General features: G+C 44.5%; 1 protein-coding gene across 3 annotated transcripts; it reads right to left on the bottom strand.

The window, feature by feature from the left end:
- Positions 1-6,428: 6,428 nt before the first annotated feature.
- SH2D5 (SH2 domain containing 5) lies at positions 6,429-21,623 on the bottom strand. Of its 3 annotated transcripts, none has more exons than XM_044278583.1 (10): positions 21,218-21,623; positions 19,114-19,209; positions 16,417-16,497; positions 15,888-15,962; positions 14,241-14,387; positions 13,862-14,101; positions 10,391-10,538; positions 8,323-8,407; positions 7,960-8,119; positions 6,429-7,878 (listed from the first exon to the last, which is right to left on the bottom strand). In XM_044278583.1, the coding sequence occupies exons 2-10, from the start codon at positions 19,186-19,188 to the stop codon at positions 7,615-7,617; spliced, it is 1,275 nt and encodes a 424-aa protein (XP_044134518.1). In that variant the 5' UTR covers positions 19,189-19,209; positions 21,218-21,623; the 3' UTR covers positions 6,429-7,614. The 3 variants fall into 3 exon arrangements, with proteins under 3 accessions (XP_044134518.1, XP_044134520.1, XP_044134519.1); XM_044278585.1 differs by having other exon boundaries at positions 13,862-14,062; XM_044278584.1 differs by having other exon boundaries at positions 19,114-19,194.
- Between the last annotated feature and the right edge of the window lie 244 nt (positions 21,624-21,867).

The following is a 21,867-nucleotide window of genomic DNA, read 5'->3' as shown; positions in this document are numbered from 1 at the left end:
AAACCATATGTAATTGTAAACTGCTGTACGGGCACACGGCAGGATGCAGAAGGAAAGGAAGACCATATGGTTTTTGGGGGGCAGATTTCACTGGGATAATTTTAAGCTGCCATGTAACATTTGAAGCCCCCCTGATGCACCCCTAGAGTAGAAACTCCCAAAAAGTGACCCCATTTTGTAAACTATGGGATAAGGTGGCAGTTTTGTTGGTACTATTTTAGGGTACATATGATTTTTGTTTGCTCTATATTACACTTTTTGTGAGGCAAGGTAACAAAAAATAGCACAGTTTTTATTTTTTATTTATAATGTTCATCTGACAGGTTAGATCATGTGGTATTTTTATAGAGCAGTTTGTTACAGACGCAACAATACCAAATATGACTACTTTTTTTGGTTGTTTGTTTTTAGTTTTACATAATAAAGCATTTTTGAAAAAAATTCTAAAAGCCATCTTTTATTTATTTTTTGCCGACTGTCTTATGTAGGGGCTCATTCCTTTTGGTATAAGATGACGGTTTGATTGGTACTATTTTAGGGTGCATATGACTTTTTGATCTCTTGGTATAACGCTTTTTGTGATGTAAGGTGACAATAAATGGCTTTTTTGACACACTTTTTATTTTTTTACGATGTTCATCTGAGGGTTTAGGTCATGTGATATTTTTATACAGCAGGTTGTTACAGACATGGCGATACCTAATATGTACACTTTTTATTTATTTATTTAAGTTTTACACAATAACAGCATTAAAAAAAATATATATATATATATATATATATATCATGTTTTAGTGTCTCCATAGTCTGAGAGACATAGTTGGACAATTGTCTTAGGGGCAAATTTTTTGTGGGATGAGGTAACGGTTAGATTGGTACTATTTTAGGGGGTATGCGCCTTTTTGATCGCTTGGTGTTGCACTTTTAGTGATGTAAGGTGACAAAAAAATGGTTTATTTAGCACAGTTTTTATTTTATTTTTTTGACAGTGTTCATCTGAGGGGTTAGGTCATGTGATATTTTTATAGAGCCGGTCGATACGGACGCGGCAATACCTAATATGTCTACTTTTCTTTTTTCTCTATTTAAAAAATAAATAAATGTCTTTATTTTGGGGAAAAGGATGCTTTTTTCACTTTATTTTTTGTCCCACTCTGGGACTCCACTTTTGAGGGTCTGATCCTCTTTACTATGCATGACAATACTTCTGTATTGTAATGCATTGGCTATAAGTGTATTGCACACTGTAATACACTCACAGCTTCCTGCCTGTGAGATCCAGGGGGCTGGATCTCACAGGCTCTCCCGGAAGACAGCCACGATGCCTAAGGAAGGCATCGGGCTGCCATCGGGTCCCCGTCACAGCAGCGCGGGGACCCGATGGCCACCCCGCCCATGTCTGAAGCCCGCACGTGCCGCAGTCAGGTCTGACTGCGGCCATGCAGGGGTTAATGTGCCGGCATCTCTGATTTCACCGATGCCGGCGTATATAGCAGGGTCTGGCTATCAGTGACTGCTGGACCCCTGCCCCTGATCGGGCGGGCGCAGCTCCTGCACCCGCCCGATCACCATGACGTACATGTACAGCGCTGTTCCTTAAGTCACGTCCAAAGATGACGTACATGTATGTCATGGGTCCTTAGGGGGTTAAAAAAGTAACTAATGAGTCAACGATTCAGACAATAGGAGTGAGGGCCCCGCTCACAGAAGCTTACAATCTATGAGGAAATAGGGGGAAACGAGGCAGCAGTGCTTGTTTTGTACAATGGTCTGGCCATCCTAAGTAAATAGGGGAGTAGATACAAAGCTGCGAGAGCCGTCAGCAGCCGATATCTGTAGAGCGTCCGAGTGTATGGGGTGTGGAGGAGACTGTCAGACAAAGGGATCTGAGGGGTATAAATGGAGGAGAGTTAGATTGGGGAATGGGATAGACTACCCTAAAAAGATATGTTAGGGCGGAGATGAGGGAAGAGATGTAGCGGGGTGCAGCCCTGTGGAGGGAGGGAGTGAGAAGTTTAAATTGAATTTTATAGTGGATGGGTTACCAGTGCAGTGACTGGCACAGGGTAGAGGAACTGGTGCAGTGACTGGCACAGGGTAGAGGAACTGGTGCAGTGACTGGCACAGGGTAGAGGAATTGGTGCAGTGACTGGCACAGGGTAGAGGAACTGGTGCAGTGACTGGCACAGGGTCGAGGAATTGGTGCAGTGACTGGCACAGGGTAGAGAAATTGGTGCAGTCACTGGCAAAGGGTAGAGGAACTGGTGCAGTGACTGGCATAGGGTGGAGGAATTGGTGCAGTGACTGGCACCGGGTAGAGAGACTGGTGCAGTGACTGGCACAGGGTAGAGGAACTGGTGCAGTGACTGGCACAGGGTAGAGAAATTGGTGCAGTGACTGGCACAGGGTAGAGGAACTGGTGCAGCGACTGGCACCGGGTAGAGGGACTGGTGCAGTGACTGGCACAGGGTCAAGGAATTGGTGCAGTGACTGGCACAGGGTAGAGAAATTGGTGCAGTCACTGGCAAAGGGTAGAGGAACTGGTGCAGTGACTGGCATAGGGTGGAGGAATTGGTGCAGTGACTGGCACCGGGTAGAGAGACTGGTGCAGTGACTGGCACAGGGTAGAGGAACTGGTGCAGTGACTGGCACAGGGTAGAGAAATTGGTGCAGTGACTGGCACAGGGTAGAGGAACTGGTGCAGTGACTGGCACAGGGTAGAGAAATTGGTGCAGTGACTGGCACAGGGTAGAGAAATTGGTGCAGTGACTGGCACAGGGTAGAGGAACTGGTGCAGTGACTGGCACAGGGTAGAGGAACTGGTGCAGTGACTGGCACAGGGTAGAGGAACTGGTGCAGTGACTGGCACAGGGTAGAGGAACTGGTGCAGTGACTGGCACAGGGTAGAGGAACTGGTGCAGTGACTGGCACAGGGTAGAGAAATTGGTGCAGTGACTGGCACAGGGTAGAGAAATTGGTGCAGTGACTGGCACAGGGTAGAGGAACTGGTGCAGTGACTGGCACAGGGTAGAGGAACTGGTGCAGTGACTGTGTAAGATATGGTCATATAAAATGTCTTATGGGTTAAGTTATAATTTAATGAATTGACTGAACTATATCTGATTTGTAGTCATTGATATAGTAGATGAAAAGGTTTTCTAATTAATATTCTTGGGGTAGATGACCAAACAATTTTTTTTATTTATGAATACTCTTTTCAATTCCACCGTATCTAAACTTACACCTATACAAATTTCGGCTAATTCTTGAGGTTCCCCCAGGCTGCCTTGTCCCTTGAGTTAGCGCACAGGATCGGGGGGGGGGGGGAAGTTGTTCTGTTTTATGATATTTGATCCACTGATGATAATACTTCCCAATGTATTCTGCATTGTTGTCAGAGATGTCGGTGTATTTTTTTTCTGATATGTTTAAAAAGCAATAAATAGATTTGGAAAATATATATATATATATTTTTAGGGTAATTGTTGTAGAGAAGCCTTCTGTATTGTTAATCAGGATGTCTACAGTAGTGTTTACAATCATTTACATTTCTAAGGTCCTCCATTTAAATACAAATACTAGATTGTATCACAACCAGTCGTGATGTCTCTCGTCAGTGTGATCTAATCACAACGTGCAAATGACGGGAGAATAGAGTTGTCATAATATGCAAGTCAGGGGCGTAGCTATAGGGGGTGCAGAGGAAGCAGTCGTTACCGGGCCCAGGAGCCTGAGGGGCCCAAAGACCCTTGTGCCACATAAGACACGTGCATTATAGAAAGTGCATGCTGGTCAAGTTACACCTCTGGCTGGAGGGAAGGGGTTAGGTCAAGAATTTGGCATGAGGGGGTGCCCTTTCAATGTTTGCCTCAGGCAGCAGGAAGGCTATGTGCTTCCCTGCCCCTTGCCAACAAGCACTGAGGGACGGGGGCCCAAGCAGAACTTACACCAGGGCCCATGAGCTTTTAGCTCCTGATGCAAGGTGTGGGAAAATTTGACACCTTTTATTCTCCTGGTGCATGTTGGGAGGGAACGCACAGAGATCAAAACTGGCCCCGGTATTTCTTATTCAGTCATTAATTTTTCAATCAGTGCTCCCGTTTGTCCGCGCTGCCCCCCGGAATATTTGCTGCCTTGTATGCTAATGAGCCATTTGGCTCAACTGGGCGGGCCTTCAAAAGTTCTCGCGGGCGTGTCATTCTTCTCCATGGCACGGAGTGCATCCAATCAGCGCGCTCCACTCTTAGCCAGGGAGAAGACGCTCCAGTTCTCTCGAGATTTGCGAGAACTGGAGCGATTTCATCCATCCGGAGCCATCTCACAAGGCGGCAAATATTCCGGGGGGCAGCGCGGACAAATGGGGGCACTGATTGAAAAATTAATGACTGAATAAGCAATACCGGGGGCATGTAAGTAAGGCTATATCTTTAGTTTAACTTTCATTTTCAGGTGAAAGGTCCTCTTTAAATCACCCCCGTTTCCTTAGAATAAAAAAAAATACATAAATAATAAAAAAATATAAACATCATGGGCATCACCGTGTCGGAAAACATCTGTACTAATAAAATATAAAAATATTTTTCCAATACGGCGAATTGTGCAACAGAAAGAAGGGTCGGAATGGCCAATTTGACATTTTTTCATCGCTTCTCTTACCCCCCAAAAATTTGATCAATACAAACAACAGATCGTCCTGCAAAAAATGAGCCCACACACAGCTCAGTAGACATAACTATAAAAAAGTTATGGGGGTTAGAATATGATTTTTTCAAAGTTTTAATTTATTTTTTCAGAATTTATACATACAGGTCCTTCTCAAAAAATTAGCATATTGTGATAAAGTTCATTATTTTCTGTAATGTGCTGATAAACATTAGACTTTCATATATTTTAGATTCATTACACACCAACTGAAGTAGTTCAAGCCTTTTATTGTTTTAATATTGATGATTTTGGCATACAGCTCAAGAAAACCTGAAATTCCTATCTCAAAAAATTAGCATATCACGAAAAGGTTCTCTAAACGAGCTATTAACCTAATCATCTGAATCAACTAATTAACTCTAAACACCTGCAAAATATTCCTGAGGCTTTTAAAAACTCCCAGCCTGGTCCATTACTCAAAACCGCAATCATGGGTAAGACTGCCGACCTGACTGCTGTCCAGAAGGCCATCATTGACGCCTCAGGCAAGAGGGTAAGACACAGAGAGACATGTCTGAAGGAATAGGCTGTTCCCAGAGCGCTGTATCAAGGCCCCTCAGTGGGAAGTCTGTGGGAAGGAAAAAGTGTGGCAGAAAACGCTGCACAACGAGAAGAGGTGACCGGACCCTGAGGAAGATTGTGGAGAAGGACCGATTCCAGCCCTTGGGGGACCTGCGGAAGCAGTGGACTGAGTCTGGAGTAGAAACATCCAGAGCCCCCGTGTACAGGCGTGTGCAGGAAATGGGCTACAGGTGCCGCATGCCCCAGAAACAGCGGCAGAAGCTCCTGACCTGGGCTACAGAGAAGCAGCACTGGACTGTTGCATGTCATTCGGAAATCAAGGTGCCAGAGTCTGGAGGAAGACTGGGGAGAGGGAAATGCCGGAAGTCCAGTGTCAAGTACCCACAGTCAGTGATGGTCTGGGGTGCCATGTCAGCTGCTGGTGTTGGTCCACTGTGTTTTTATCAAGGGCAGGGTCAATGCAGCCGCTATCAGGAGATTTTGGAGCATTTCATGCTTCCATCTGCTGAAAAGCTTTATGGAGATGAAGATTTCATTTTTCAGCACGACCTGGCACCTGCTCACAGTGCCAAAACCACTGGTAAATGGTTTACTGACCATGGTATTACTGTGCTCAATTGGCCTGCCAACTCTCCTGACCTGAACCCCATAGAGAATCTGTGGGATATTGGGAAGAGAAAGTTGAGAGACGCAAGACCCAACACTCTGGTTGAGCTTAAGGCCGCTATCGAAGCATCCTGGGCCTCCATAACACCTCAGCAGTGCCACAGGCTGATGGCCTCCATGCCACGCCGCATTGAAGCATCCTGGGCCTCCATAACACCTCAGCAGTGCCACAGGCTGATTGCCTCCATGCCACGCCGCATTGAAGCAGTCATTTCTGTAAAAGGATTCCCGACCAAGTATTGAGTGCAGAACTGAACAGAATTATTTGAAGGTTGACTTTTTTTGTATTAAAAACACTTTTCTTTTATTGGTCGGATGAAATATGCTAATTTTTTGAGATAGGAAATTTGGGTTTTCATGAGCTGTAGCCCAAATCATCAATATTAAAACAATAAAAGGCTTGAACTACTTCAGTTGGTGTGTAATGAATCTAAAATATATGAAAGTCTAATGTTTATCAGTACATTACAGAAAATAATGAACTTTATCACAATATGCTAATTTTTTGAGAAGGACCTGTATAAAACGTATACATATGTGGTATCGTTGTAATCATACTGACCCAGAGAATGAAGGGCACAGGTCATTTTAGTCGCAAAGGGATTGTTGTAGGGAAAAAAAAGTGAAGAAATAGCTTCTTTTTTTTTTTCAATTCCACCTCACTTCCCACTACATTGTATGCCATATTACGGTAAATAGTGGCATTAGAAAGCACAACTTGTCCTGCAAAAAAACAAGTCCTCATATGGATATGTGAACGAAAAAAAAAAAGTTATGGCTCCAGTGGTGGGTACATTGACAGTCCACGCCCGTCTCGGCACTTGCCCCGGGATGGGAATGTACACCAGCAGCATTGGACACACTGTGAATAAATATAATTATTTACTGCAATAAATTAAAGCATGCGACCATGCTCTCCCCCGCAAAATACATCACACAGGAGACAGTAGAATACAGGGGTAGGCATTGCTTTTACTACCTCAAAGGAGTATACATCATCAAGGGGCCTATATTCCTCTGTTTTGGTAATCTGCCTCAGTATATAGTGAGATTCCCCAGGATTTACCTAGTAGTTTATTGTGGATCTGATGGGGATACATATAGTCGTCCCTGCTAACCATCTAATATAAAGGTACAATACTGGAGGCGGTGGAGTCCTGCTGATCCTCTGTTCTCCTGGAAATTAGCAACGCCAGAATTTTCTGGCAGCAACAGACATGCAATAGACTTGCATGCTCAGCAGATTCCAGCATGCATGCTTATGGGGAAACCTGGGAGACGGACAGCCTTACCAATGCAAATTTCCCTCTCCGTCCATAGCCACAGCACTAGTCTCCACCTGCATCAAAGCCTGGAGTTGTCTCTGGAGTGGTAAATCCTTGTTTGTGGCTTCCTTTATTATTGAGCTGGTGATCAGTTGATCATCACAGGGACATATCCTGTGGTTTGTCAGCAGGTCCCCCTGTCCTATATTTCACCCATTATTTGATATGGTGGGAGGCACCTTTTAATGGCTGCCATGGTGGTGCTGCTTAGGATTAAGCTTCTCAAAAACCGCCAAATGGAATGTAAAACTACACCTCAATATAGTGCTACAGTCCTCCTGCTCTGTACATCTGTTCTTTACTTCATGGAGGATTTTATCCTTTAATAATACAATATTATTATCTTGGAGTTGCAATCTATGAAGGTCCTGGTAGAGATCTTGTAGTCTTTGTGATGTCAGATATCATATATCATCTGTGCTGGCACAGTGGCTACATCTGTGCATGTTGGCTGCTCCGCCGCCATCTTGGCAGGCTCTTTTAGCTTGGGCTCCGGTGTGGTTTTGTGCTGTGTAAGGGGGCACTGCTGACTGGCCTTCACATCTTGTGCTTCGTAGCATGGATTAACCCGACCATGAGCCAGCTGGAAGAAAAGACTGCTGTCCGTGCCAGAGTGGTGGGCCACCAAATCTGTCAGGCTGGGGAATTCCTGTGGGAGATGCTGAGAAGAGAGAAAAAGATTCAGATCAGTAATGGTTAGTTCCGTGGTTGGACGAACGCAGAAGTTCTATACGTAACGTACCTCAAAGTAGTACTTGGCCTGCGTCGTTGTGTAGATCTTGTACGGAATGACCCCACATTGTGTGCTCATGTAGAGAGTGAACTGACCCCCACACTCCGAGCCTGGCTGAAGAAGGAATGCTCCCATACGGTCATTCTTCAGAAGGGCGACAGATTTGTCCCTAAAAATATAAATAAGAATTATGTTACAGCCTTCGGAACGGCGAGCAGAAGGGCTTCCCGTTCTTCAGAGGAGGGGCTTCCCGTTCTTCAGAGGAGGGGCTTCCCGTTCTTCCATTGAACAGCAAATTCGGTTCTTCTTCCTAAATGTCCATACATCTAACTATAGGATTATAGCACTGCTATAACTACTTCACTCCAGCACCTGTCGACTCCAGCAAAGAACCACACAGCATCCAGCAAAGCCTCCAGCTTCTCCGAGAGCTCGGTCACGACATACCCAGATCTATCTGGAAGTGAAATGGAGATGGAGACTGGTAAATATGATTGCTCCAGCAGAGGCGTACACAGATCTCATAGGGCCCCATAACAAAACTTAGCATGGGCCTCCCTCCCCAGTTTACCAGCACACGTGCAACAATTACTCAGAGAAAACGCAAGATGCAATGCCCCACGTTTCTGATTTTACTTTTTATTTCTTTAAATTAATCAGAACAATTTTCATTTTTGCGTTAGCGCCATGACTTTTGTAATTATACATTCACATAGCCATATTTTTTTTGTGGGACAATTTTTTTTTTTTTATGGCACCGAGGTTTTTAAGGTTTTGATATTACGGCGTTCACTGTGCACTGACATGACATGATGTCCATATTCTATGGGGTACATACAGTTTTTTGATCACTTTTATTAAATTTTAAAACTTTATTATTTTCCTTACGGCGCACACTGCGCAGGAAATTTTTATAGTTTGGGACACGGGGATACTTGCTATAGTTATTTTTAATAGTTTACTTTTATATTCAGAATTGGGAAAGAGGAGTGATTTGAATATTTTTATGTGTTCTTTCATTTTTGTATTTTTATTTTCTTTACTTTCTAAACAGTAACTTTTAGTCGCACGCGGCTTTACAAGCAGTTTACCGTGACAGGCCGGGGAACCTTTAGAAGGACCCAGGCTGTCATGGTAACTGATCAGAGCCCTGAGATTTCACTGCGGGGGCTCGAATCAGAAGGCAGAGCCCCCTCCCTCTACCTAACAACACAGATACCGCAATCGCTATTGACTGCGCCATCTGAATGGTTAATTGACTGGTTTCAGCATCAAACGCAATTGTGCTCCAGTGATTTGAGCTGCTCAAACATGAGATAAGTGTTGACCCACCGTCATTTGAAAATGTAACTCATATAATCGTTCGCAAGGCAGACTTGTCCGCCAATAATGTAGTCAGGCTGAAAAATTTCAGCCAAAAATACAAGTATATGGTATGATTGCCTGATCCGTTACCAGTATAGATGTTGCTGGTGGAATCAACCATCTGTGATTCATCAGCCAAAAGTCCTGGGTATGGTCATCTTAGGCTGGAGGGCAGGACAGAGGGTAGTCCCTTACCTTTTATCATAGTCAATATACAGTAGCTCAGAGGGTGCATGGACCCCCTTTACTGACAACCCCTATGACTACTTTTCCTAAATAAGGAACTCGTCGGGACAGTAAAGGAGACAGAGGAAGTGTGTGAGTCTGGAGGATCTCACGGGTCATCAAATCATATCTTCCTTGAAATCAATATTAGGGCTCATGCACACAAACTTATTTTTTTGTTCGTGTTCGTTTTTTGTTTTTTTTTGCGGTCCGTATGCGGAACCATTCATTTTAATGGGGCCTAAAAAACAAACAAAATGGCTCTGTGTGCATTCCGTATCCTTTCCGCAAAAAAAACACAACGTGTCCTATTATTGTCCATTTTGTGGACAAGGACAGACAGCCATTGTTACATTGGATCCGTAAAAAAAATAAAAACATATGTAACAGGGATGTCATCTGTATTTTTTGCGGACCGCAAACTACAAATGGCCGTGTGCATGAGCCCATAGTCTGTATTTTGGGTGTAGTTACTTTTTTATGACTCTTAAGGGGGTTTGCCATAATTACTATGGTTTTTAACAAATATGCCCATGTAGTCACTTACCGTATGTACATCTTCCCAATGTTTTTATATTTTTTTTTTCATTTTGGACTCTTGGCAAATAGCGGGTCTGCAATATACAGGCACCGGCCGTTTGTGCACCGCATCACGGATGCGGAACCAGTCGCTTGCGTGGGTTTTCTGTCCGTGCCCCTGCACCACAAAAAAATAGAACTTGTTCTATTTTTTGTGGTGCAGACGGAACACGGAGGGTCTGCATCTGTCTGCGCCGGCCACATAGACAGTGCCCGAGCAATGGGGGAGAGCCCACTTCCCTACCTGGTAGAGAAGTTGAGCGGTACCTACCTTCTGCTCTTCTCTCCTGGGCAGGGGGCTCAGACTTCGGGAAGCGATACGCTCCAGAGCGAAGGACTTTGCTGCGTATTGCCTTCTTACGGACCAGGGTGGGGGAGCAATACGGAGACTCTATTGATGAGCTTCTCTGAGCTTCACTCTGAGGAAGAAAACTTTCTGTTTATGAAAGAGGAAAATAATAATTCAAATAAAATAAAAAAGTAATACTGATGCTAAAATGATTTGTCACTCATGTAAATGCTACCCTCCTATGTCTTTTGGGCTCAGAGGACCCAGCAGCCGGATAGATGGGTCCCTTGCACCATTGGGTTAAAAAAATTTAAAAAATATTTAATAGGGGCCTCACAACCTTCTTCTGCTGGGGCCTCACCACTCACACAGTGATGAAAGGGCTTATCCAGTGAAGATTTAAAGGCTGGGAGCTTTTCCATTTACTTTCAGACACTTGATTACGTAACTGCTGCAGCCAATCACTGGCCTCAATAGTGTAAAGGAGAACTCTGGCTCTCCAGCTGACAGTGTCCTATGTAGGGACAGGAAGTCAATTTCTCCATTCATTCCTATGGGAGCCTCAGTGTGAGTATCATAGAAACTGACTTCCTGTCCACCCATAAGACACTGGTGATGGAGATTTATCAAAACTGGTATGAAACTGGCTTAGATGCCCATAGCAACCAATCGGATTCTTCTTTACATTTTCTAAAGGCCCTCTAAAAAGTGAAAGATGGAATCTGATTGGTTGCTATGTGTAAAAGCCAGTTTTCTTTACACCAGTTTGATTCTGTGTTGGTTGGAGTCAGATTGTCGATCACAGCTGAAGACCAGAACTATGTGGAGAAGGGCTCATGCACATGGCCATTGCCGTTTTTTGCAGTCCGCAAATCGCATATCCGCAAAATACAAATACCGTCAGTGTGCGTTCCGCATTTTGCGGAACAGAACGTCCGGCCCTCTATAGACCAGTCCTATCCGTGTCTATAAAAACAGACAGGAATAAGACATGATCTATTTTTTTTGTGGGGCTGCGGAACTGACATACGGATGCGGACAGTACATGGAGGGCTGTCCACATCTTTTGCGGCCCCATTGAAGTGGATGGGAATGCAGCCGATCCACAAAAAATGCAGTTTGGATGCAGAAAATTATACGTTTGTATGCATGAGCCCTGACTCACAAATACAGTCACCGGTAAGATTACCTTCACTACAGTTTGCGTAATTTACTGTCTAACGAGATATAGAATACAAATCTTTGCGGGGTGCTTCTTTAACGCTGTGAATGGCTGCAGTAGTCATGCACTTAGAGGATGTTAACACGGCGGATTTTAAAAATGCAGATTTTGGCATGTTTTTCTTTCCAGCTTCCATTCATTTCAATAGGGGAATTAGAGCGGATTCTGAGCCAAGATAGAGATAGATGCCGCTTCTTTTTTCCACAATGTTTTTTTCAGCGTGGAAAAGTAAGTTCTGCCTCCCATTGAAATGAATAGGAGTTTTTTTAGAGGTGTTTTTTGGCATGGAAAATGCATGTAAAACAGCGCCAAAAAACGCTGTGTGAACTGTCACTTAGAAACTTAGAATGTGATCATCTGCCAAGAAGTAAACTGAGACTCCTGGAGACCAGAGCAGCATTGGCGCTAGACCAACGGCCTCCTAAATCGGTGAGTATTGCTTATAGCACTCTCAGCCTTTCAAAAGTAAAAAATATTATCTTGGACAACCCATTTGTTATATATAGATGGATGATGAGGGTGACAGTAGACTGTTATATAGACAGATAATGAGGGTGAAAGTAGACTATTATATAGATGACGAGAGTGGGAGTAGACTTATAGACAAATGATAAGGGTGTGAGTAGACTTTTATAGATGAATGATGAGGGTGGGAGTAGACTTATATAGTTGGATGAGGGTGGGAATAGTCTTATATAGACGGATGATGAGGGTGGGAATAGTCTTATATAGACGGATGATGAGGGTGGGAATAGTCATATACACTCACCTAAAGAATTATTAGGAACACCATACTAATACGGTGTTGGACCCCCTTTTGCCTTCAGAACTGCCTTAATTCTACGTGGCATTGATTCAACAAGGTGCTGATAGCATTCTTTAGAAATGTTGGCCCATATTGATAGGATAGCATCTTACAGTTGATGGAGATTTGAGGGATGCACATCCAGGGCACGAAGCTCCCGTTCCACCACATCCCAAAGATGCTCTATTGGGTTGAGATCTGGTGACTGTGGGGGCCATTTTAGTACAGTGAACTCATTGTCATGTTCAAGAAACCAATTTGAAATGATTCGAGCTTTGTGACATGGTGCATTATCCTCCTGGAAGTAGCCATCAGAGGATGGGTACATGGTGGTCATGAAGGGATGGACATGGTCAGAAACAATGCTCAGGTAGCCGGTGGCATTTAAACGATGGCCAATTGGCACTAAGGGACCTAAAGTGTGCCCAGAAAACATCCCCCACACCATTACACCACCACCACCAGCCTGCACAGTGGTAACAAGGCATGATGGATACATGTTCTCATTCTGTTTACGCCAAATTCGGACTCTACAATTTGAATGTCTCAACAGAAATCGAGACTCATCAGACCAGGCAACATTTTTCCAGTCTTCAACAGTCCAATTTTGGTGAGCTCGTGCAAATTGTAGCCTCTTTTTCCTATTTGTAGTGGAGATCAGTGGTACCCGGTGGGGTCTTCTGCTGTTGTAGCCCACCTTTCTTTCCCATTCTGACATTCAGTTTGGAGTTCAGGAGATTGTCTTGACCAGGACCACAACCCTACATGCATTGAAGCAACTGCCATGTGATTGGTTGACTAGATAATCGCATTAATGAGAAATAGAACAGGTGTTCCTAATAATTCTTTAGGTGAGTGTAGATGGATGATGAGGGTGGGAGTGCACTGTTATAGAGATGGATGATGAGGGTAGACTATTACATAGATGGATGATCAGGGTGGGAGTACACTTATAGACAGATGATGAGGGTGGGAATAGTGTTATACAGATGGATGATGAGGGTGAGAGTAGACTTTTATAGACTAATGATGAAGGTGGGAGTAGACTTTTATAGGTAGATGATGAGGGTGGGAATTTTTTTTATATAGAGGGTGGGAGTAGACTTATATAGACGGATGATGAGAATAGGAATAGTCTTATATAGACAAATGATCAGGGTGGGAAGAGTCATATAGCTGGATGATGAGGGTGAGAGTAGACTGTTATATAGACGGATAAGAAGAGTTGGAGTAGAGTTATACAGACTGATGATGAGGGTGGGAATACTCTTATAGATGGATGGATGAGGGTGGTAGTAGACTATTATATAGACGTATTATGAGGATGAGAGTTTGTTGTAGCTCTGGGCACAGCTAGTATGGAGGCAGATACACGTTTTCACTTTCACTGAGTCCAGGTAGAATTTGGCAGATGCCAGGGTCTTACTTGGTTGCTGCCATTCTTCCCCTCCTCAGTCACTAGAAGTCTTCTGAAGGACACCAAGGCATTCACATTCTGAGACACCTCCTCAGGATCCAGCGGCTTCCTCACAAAGACACCACCGACCCCCCTTTTCTGCACCTTGGCAGGACTGGACGCCGAGTCCTTCTGTTCACCAACCTCGGGGTGTATTGCCAGATACTGGAGCTGGAAGGAGCGGCACAGCAGGAGGTTCAGCACCTGAGCCTGCGCAGGAGGAAGACACTCAGGTACTGGGACAGGACGATGCAAGCAATGTATTCCATGTGCTCCCCACACTCAGACCGTCCACACAGCATGGGGAATACCCATTGCCATCAATAAACTAAATAAAATCTAGTATTACCTCACTGGGCTGGCTGCCCATAAACAGGTGGCAGAACAGGTGATTTGGTTGGCCATGTGGGTTACGTGACACAAAAGCAAACTGACCGTCTTCAGGCCTGCATGTGGTATACTGGATCCTCCGGAGAGCGTGAGCCATGAGCAGCGTCTGCATGGAGGAAGATGATGACAAATGACATGGACATTACTGATGGTTTATCACCAGGGTAACGAGTGGTACCTTCAGAATGTGGGGATGGTGGGAGTATTACCTCAGACTTGGGACAACTATAGGGTGACCATCCCTCCTCCTTTTCCCGGACATGTCCTCTTTTTGGGACATAAAAAAACCTCTGTGACTGGGATTTTTTATTTTATTAAAATGTCCGGGATTCTCAAGATGGCGGACACCGCTGGGCGGTCACTATTACTAATGAGTGCTTCCATTAAAGAATCGCTTATTATATTATATTATAACTCACTGCTCCTTGGTCTTCTAGCAGCTGCACTGTGTCCTGACAGTACAGAGTCAGGACTTAGTGCACATAGACGACAGGAATGCATGACTGCACATTAATTTTGGGGTCTGATCTGTAAGAGGTGGGGCACATTAATTTTTGGGTCTGATCTGAGGTCTGCAGAGATCAGATGATTTAGGGGGCCACATGACTTTTGGTGTCTGAGCTGACGTCTGCAGGGATCTGAGGCAAGGTGGTTTGGGGATCATTTGGATTTTGGGGTCTGATGTGAGTTCTGCAAGGATCTGAGGGAAAGGGGTTTGGGGCTATTTGAATTTTGTGGTCTGATATTAGGTCTTCAGGGATCTGAGGGAAGGGGGTTTAGGGGGCCACATGAATTTTGGGATCTGATCTGAGGTCTGTAGGGATCTGATGATTTAGGGGATCGAGTAAATTTGGTGTCTGATCTAAGATCTGATTTAAGGGATGGTTTGGTGGCAGTTTTAGGGAGCCACATTAATTTGGGGTCTGATCTGAGGTCTGTATGAATTTGTGGTCTGTATAAATTTGGGGTCTAACCTGGGGTTTCTATGAATTTGGGGCTAATCTAGCATCTGATGCCTAAAGTTTGCTTCGGGGCTCATAATTTTCTAGTTCTGTAGCCGAGGCCTTTGGCTTTTTTATTTTAGCAGTATAGTATTTCGGGTCATTGGCAACAGTATCTCTACAGTAATCTGGGCACATGGGGCAGCAGTGGGCACAGTATTGGTGGAAGCTACAGGCAGCGTTAAGATATGGGGGTTCTTTGCTATAGAGGTTGGGGATGGACTGCAGAAGCAATGAGTCAAGGCAGGGTGTAACCTAATCTCCTGGGCCCTAATGTAAAATATATAACAGCCCCCCATCTACCATGTGCAATTTATGAATCCTGGTGTCTTCTTATATTGCAGAGGAAGTAGTACACCCCTGACCAAGGACGTCTGCGCATGATGGCCCGGACCATATGGAGAAGAAAAGGAAAGTGAACAACTGAAATCCGCGGAGACGTCACCTGTAAGTCGCTGGATTTACATTTAGTATACCTGTGACTGCAAGTAGGGCGAGTGTGAATGGATTCGGGGTCACCTATCCTGCCCCTTTTTGAAAAACAGATTATGGTCACCCTAGACAACGAATACTTAGGCTGAGAACAGATATTTGTCTTTCTTTACCTCTCCGTCTGCATCGTACATCTTTATTCCCTGAAGGCAGAACTTCAAGATCACCGCTCTTCGTCTAGGGCAGTCCTGTGGAGGAGAAGACATCAGCTTTACATTTAAGAGGGGAAACCTGTCACTATATTCCATTTACTGTATTACAGCCAATAGAGCGTTCATCCTGAACATCCTGGTTCATGGATGGCGTGCAAGCATTACATTGAAAACTAACGCAGGCAGAGTGTGACTGTATATAACAGTGGTGTAACTCTTCATAATGCGGCCATTGGTATTATAACCTCCCCTTGTATCAGTCATTATGTCCTTTGTCAGTGATTCAGAGCTGATACAAGGCATAATTTATTGATAATGACCGTCCCTAATGCCAGCTTGGCTGCAGTGTAGATGACAGTGAGCTGCCTGCTCGAACCCAGGGGTCGGCTGCCCCTCTTCACCTCATAGAGCCGTCCACGTGAATAGAGAAGTGAGTGACTATTTCACCATGTCTGAGTTGCTGTTGAGGTTTATCTCATTCCTTACTGACCTTCAGGGCGCGCATCTGTTCCTCTATGATCCACAATCTCCTCCTAGAGTCTGCTTCTTTTACTGCAAATGAGCCGACATACTGATAGAAAGAAACAACAAAGAAGTGAGGACGGGCGAAACCAGGATCACTACAGGATAAATAATGCAATGTACTGGGAATCCACCAGCAGAATAGTGAGTGCAGCTCTGGAGTATAACACAGGATGTAACTCAGGATCAGTACTGGATAAGTAATGTAATGTATGTTGTACACAGTGACTGCACCAGCAGAATAGCGAGTGCAGCTCTGGAGTATAAGGCCTCTTTCAGACGGGCGTTGTGGGAAAAGGTGCGGGTGCGTTGCGGAAACACGCGCGATTTTTCAGCGCGAGTGCAAAACATTGTAATGCGTTTTGCACGTGCGTGAGAAAAATCGCGCATGTTTGGTACCCAAACCCGAACTTCTTCACAGAAGTTCAGGCTTGGGATCGATGTTCTGTGGATTGTATTATTTTCCCTTATAACATGGTTATAAGGGAAAATAATAGCATTCTGAATACAGAATGCAAAGTAAAATAGCGCTGGAGGGGTTAAAATAAATAAATAAAAATGTTTAACTCACCATAATCCACTTGCTCGCGCAGCCCGGCTTCTCTTCTGTCTGTCTCTGTGCTGTGTGCAGCAACAGGACCTGTGGTGACGTCACTCCGGTCATCACATGGTCCGTCACCATGGTAAAAGATCATGTGATGACCGGACTGACGTCACCACAGGTCCTGTTGCTGCACACAGCACAGAAGAGATGCCGGCTACGCGATCAAGTGGATTAAGGTGAGTTAAATTATTATTATTATTTTTTTAACCCCTCCAGCTCTATTTTACTATGCATTCTGTATTCAGAATGATATTAATTTTCCCTTGTTATAAGAAAAAATAATAATGATCGGGTCTCTATACGTGAAAAACGCACAAAATAGAGCATGCTGCGATTTTCACGCAACACACAAGTGATGCGTGAAAATCACCGCTCATGTGAACAGCCCCATAGAAATGAATGGGTCGGTATTCAGTGCGGGTGCAATGCGTTCAACTCACGCATCGCATCCGCGCGGAATACTCGCCCGTGTGAAAGGGGCCTAACACAGGAGGTAACTCAGGTTCAGTACAGGATAATTACATCCCTTTCCTCCCAGAATTCCAGAGGAGCTTGTATGGCCTATAAGTCTCCTCGCGCTGATTAAGGCGCTCTCTCCCTAGGGAGAGATAGTACCCCCCTAACCCTGACAGCCTCTCACCCAGTCAAGCCAGTACTCTCTGCTCTGCACTGATGAGGGGCAATCACCCTGAAACAGCTGTCTGCAGATGAGGTGCTGGCTTATTTAATATCCAAGTCATGTCTCAAGGCTTAGTTAAAGAGCTGAACATTGACTTATAGGATAGCTGCCTTACATCTGGTGGCATTAGAGGCAGAGCTTGTTAAGAGCTCATTTGCATCCCTTTCCTCCCAGGATAATTAATGTAATGTATGTACACAGTGACCCCACCAGCAGAATAGTGAGTGCAGCTCTGGAGTATAATACAGGATGTAACTCAGAATCAGTACAGGATAAGTAATGTAATGTATGTTCACAGTGACTCCACCAGCAGAATAGTGAGTGCAGCTCTGGAGTATAATAAAGGATGCAACTCAGGATTAGTACAGGATAAGTAATGTTTGTACACAGTGACTCCACAGCAGAATAGTGAGTGCAGCTCTGGAGTGTAATACAGGATGTAACTCAGGATCAGTACAGGATAAGAATTGTATGTACACAGTGACTGCACCAGCAGAATGGTGAGTGCAGCTCTGGAGTATAATACAGGATGTAACTCAGGATCAGTACAGGATAAGTGATGTAATATATATATACACAGTGACTGCACCAGCAGAATAGTGAGTGCAGCTCTGGAGTGTAATACAGGATGTAACTCAAGATCAGTACAGGATAAGTAATGCATGTACACAGTGACTCCATCAGCAGAATAGTGAGTGCAGCTCTGGAGTATAATAAAGGATGCAACTCAGGATCAGTACAGGATAAGTAATGTATGTACACAGTGACTCCACCAGCAGAATAGTGAGTGGAGCTCTGGAGTATAATACAGGATGTAACTCAGGATCAGTACAGGATAAGTGATGTAATATATATACACAGTGACTGCACCAGCAGAATAGTGAGTGCAGCTCTGGAGTATAATACAGGATGTAACTCAGGATCAGTACAGGATAAGTAATGTATATACACAGTGACTCCACCAGCAGAATAGTGAGTGCAGCTCTGGAGTATAATACAGGATGTATCTCAGGATCAGTACAGGATAAGTAATGTAATGTATGTACACAGTGACTGCACCAGCAGAATAAAATAGGTTTTATTTCGTATATAACCACAATTTTTTCATGTTTTGTAGATGGTGGATGTGTACTTGTGCCATTTAGACATTTAATCTAGTATGTTTTCATGCTTGACTATCATTCTGGTTGTGCTTTGCAGTAACGCCTTTTGGAGCTATGGTGTCTATCCTTGGGGAGGAGATGACACATGCTGTTCCTCTAGGGGACTTCATCATCCTAGCAACCTCCTTCGATCACTATGTGTACATAATGGGCAATTTATACAGTATACACTATACAGCTGCATCCCTATATCTGCTCCGACAAAACTTATTTACCTACCTCTGCAAACTTAGTTATGACCCGAGTTCTTGGGCACGTTCCACCTGACGAGGCCTCTTGACGTGACGTCCTCATGTCGATCTGTTTAAAGTTACTCTGTTAGGTATAAGCACAGCAGATCTAAGCAAGTTGTAGTTTGTCACCCCCCCCCCCTTCTCTCTTTAAAGGGGATGTCTCGCTTTAGCAAATAGCATTTATCATGTGGAGAAAGTTAATACAAGGCACTTACTAATGTATTGTGATTGTCCATATTACCTCCTTTGCTGGTTGGATTAATTTTTCCATTACATTATACACTGCTCGTTTACATGGTTATGACCACCCTGCAATCCATCAGTGGTGGCCGTGCTTGAACAATATAGAAAAAAATCACCAGCCTATGTGCACGGTCCCGGCCAACAGAGAGGCCAAAACTTTTTTCCTGTAGTGTTCAAGCACGACCACCGCTGATGGATTGCAGAATGGTCGTAAATGATGGAAACAGGTAGTATAAAATGCAATGGAAAAATGAATCCAGCCAGCGAATGAGGCAATATGGACAATCACAATACATTAGTAAGTATCTTGTATTAACTTTCCCTACATGATAAATGCCACTTGTGAAAGTGAGACAACCCCTTTACGTAATTCTTTACGTTCTATCATGGCTCCCATTATAACCCTCACTGGAGGTGTCCCCCATCGCTGCCAGACTCCTCTACTGCAAATCTGCCTAGTTCTTACCTCCACAACACCCATTTGGCAATTTAAACTTAGGCCTCTTTCACACTACCGTTTTTTTTTTCCGTTTTGCTGTCCGTTTTTTTGCGTTCTGTATACGGAACCATTCATTTCAATGGTTCCGCAAAAAAAACTGAATGTGTTCCGTATGCATTCCGTTTCCGTATTTCCGTTTTTCAGTTCCGTAGGAAAGATAGGACATGTCCTATTATTGCCCGCAAATCACGGTCCGTGGCTCCATTCAAGTCAATGGGTCCGCAAAAAAAACTGAACACATACGGAAATGCATGCGTATGTCTTCCGTTTCCGTTCTGTTTTTTCTGAACCATCTATTGAAAATGTTGTTATGCCCAGCCCAATTTTTTCTATGTAATTACTGTATATGCCATACGGAAAAACGGAACGGAACAACGGAACGGAAACGGAACCACAACGGAAGCAAAAAAACGGAACAACGGATCCGTGAAAAACGGACCGCAAAACACTGAAATGGACATACTGTAGTGTGAAAGAGGCCTTAACCTGGACACAGTTCCCCTATTTTCGGCTGTGACCTCCACTGACCAGCAGAGGAACCTCAAAAGATCTAGCAGAAGACAACCCCATCTGGAGAGGACTTTGGAACCAGTCGCTTGCTGCGGTTTCTTATGGGGTGATTCATATTAACCAATCCGATCTTATCGATAATGCATTCCATGGGTGTGACATGTTTTGTATTAATGGGGGTCCCCTGGGATCATCTCCTCTGGTGGGACCAAGGATGGCCCAGCCCGACTTCTCACAGTACACTTCAGCTACGATTCCAGCCATTATTCACATACCTGGAGGAGCGTCTCTTCCATCTGATGCCATAGTCTAGGTGCAGCTATAATGAGATTAGCTGTGGATTACTCACAATTACATCCAGGTCTGCTGTGACGTGCACCCCCATGAAAGGGCTCGTCCTCAGATAGCAATCTGCACGTCCATCACTCCCATCTGGCTGAGACTTTTTATAGATTGTTGTAAAATGACAGCAGTGTCCGGGATTTTTTTATTATAACTTTATCCATTGTGGAGGGTTGATTGGAACATTTCTAGCTCCGCACCCACTGAGGACTGTTTGCCCTAGCTGTTAGCTACCTTCAGCACTCCAGGTGCTGTGGAACTACAACTCCCAGCATGCACACTTACTCGGCTGTTTTAGTAACTCGCATAAAAGTGAAAGAAGGATTCTGAGAGTTGTAGTATTCAGCACAGCTGGTGTGCCAGAGGTTGCTGATCCCCGGTTTGGGATCATGGAGAAGAGCTGTATACACTGCTCACCTAGCCTGGACACTATATATGCTGCACTCCTACACTGGAACCTGACCGCACCCTACATACTGTCCATTTAGGATTTTACCTTTTAGATAATGACTGTGAGGAGGACCACATCTGAGGCTGGAGGATCCTGAGCCGACATCTCACCCATGTTCCTGGAAGTCTCCTCCTCCAAGTGCGGCCCCTCCTCAGGTGTGTGTTATATACACCGCTCCCAGGTGTGTAGGTGCAGGGACGGGGGCAGGAAGTTTTATGGAGTGAAGTCATATCCAGCTGTTGTCAGATCTCCGGATCACACTGTGACGCTTCAGGGGAAATTCCAGACCAGGCTGAAATCCAGAGACTCCCACCCATTCCACAAACATACTCCTGAAATCTTTGGCAGGTACGTGTGGCATGTGCCGTGCTTTAAGAAGCTTTACATGAAATACAGCAGCTAACTCATCACACCTCTGGAGTATGGAGGTGTACTTCTCCCAGCTTCACACCTCTTCTGTCCACCTGACCAAGCTTTGTGGCTGACCTCTCCTGACATGTAACTATTTGCATTCCCCAATTCCGGGACCGTCTGTTCTTATGACTCTATGATGTGCCATTCCTTTATTATTTCTCCTAGACGTTATGAATGAATTACAGTACTAGCAGTTTGCAGTAAAGGTCCAGTTGGGTGTTAGAAGTTGGTGTCTCTGCACAGTCTGACATTATCCAGTGTCGGACTGGGGTGCCTAGGGC

Source organism: Bufo gargarizans, chromosome 2 (genome assembly GCF_014858855.1).
Source record: "Bufo gargarizans isolate SCDJY-AF-19 chromosome 2, ASM1485885v1, whole genome shotgun sequence".
Classification (NCBI taxonomy): domain Eukaryota; kingdom Metazoa; phylum Chordata; class Amphibia; order Anura; family Bufonidae; genus Bufo; species Bufo gargarizans.
This window is presented reverse-complemented; position numbering and strand designations above follow the sequence as displayed.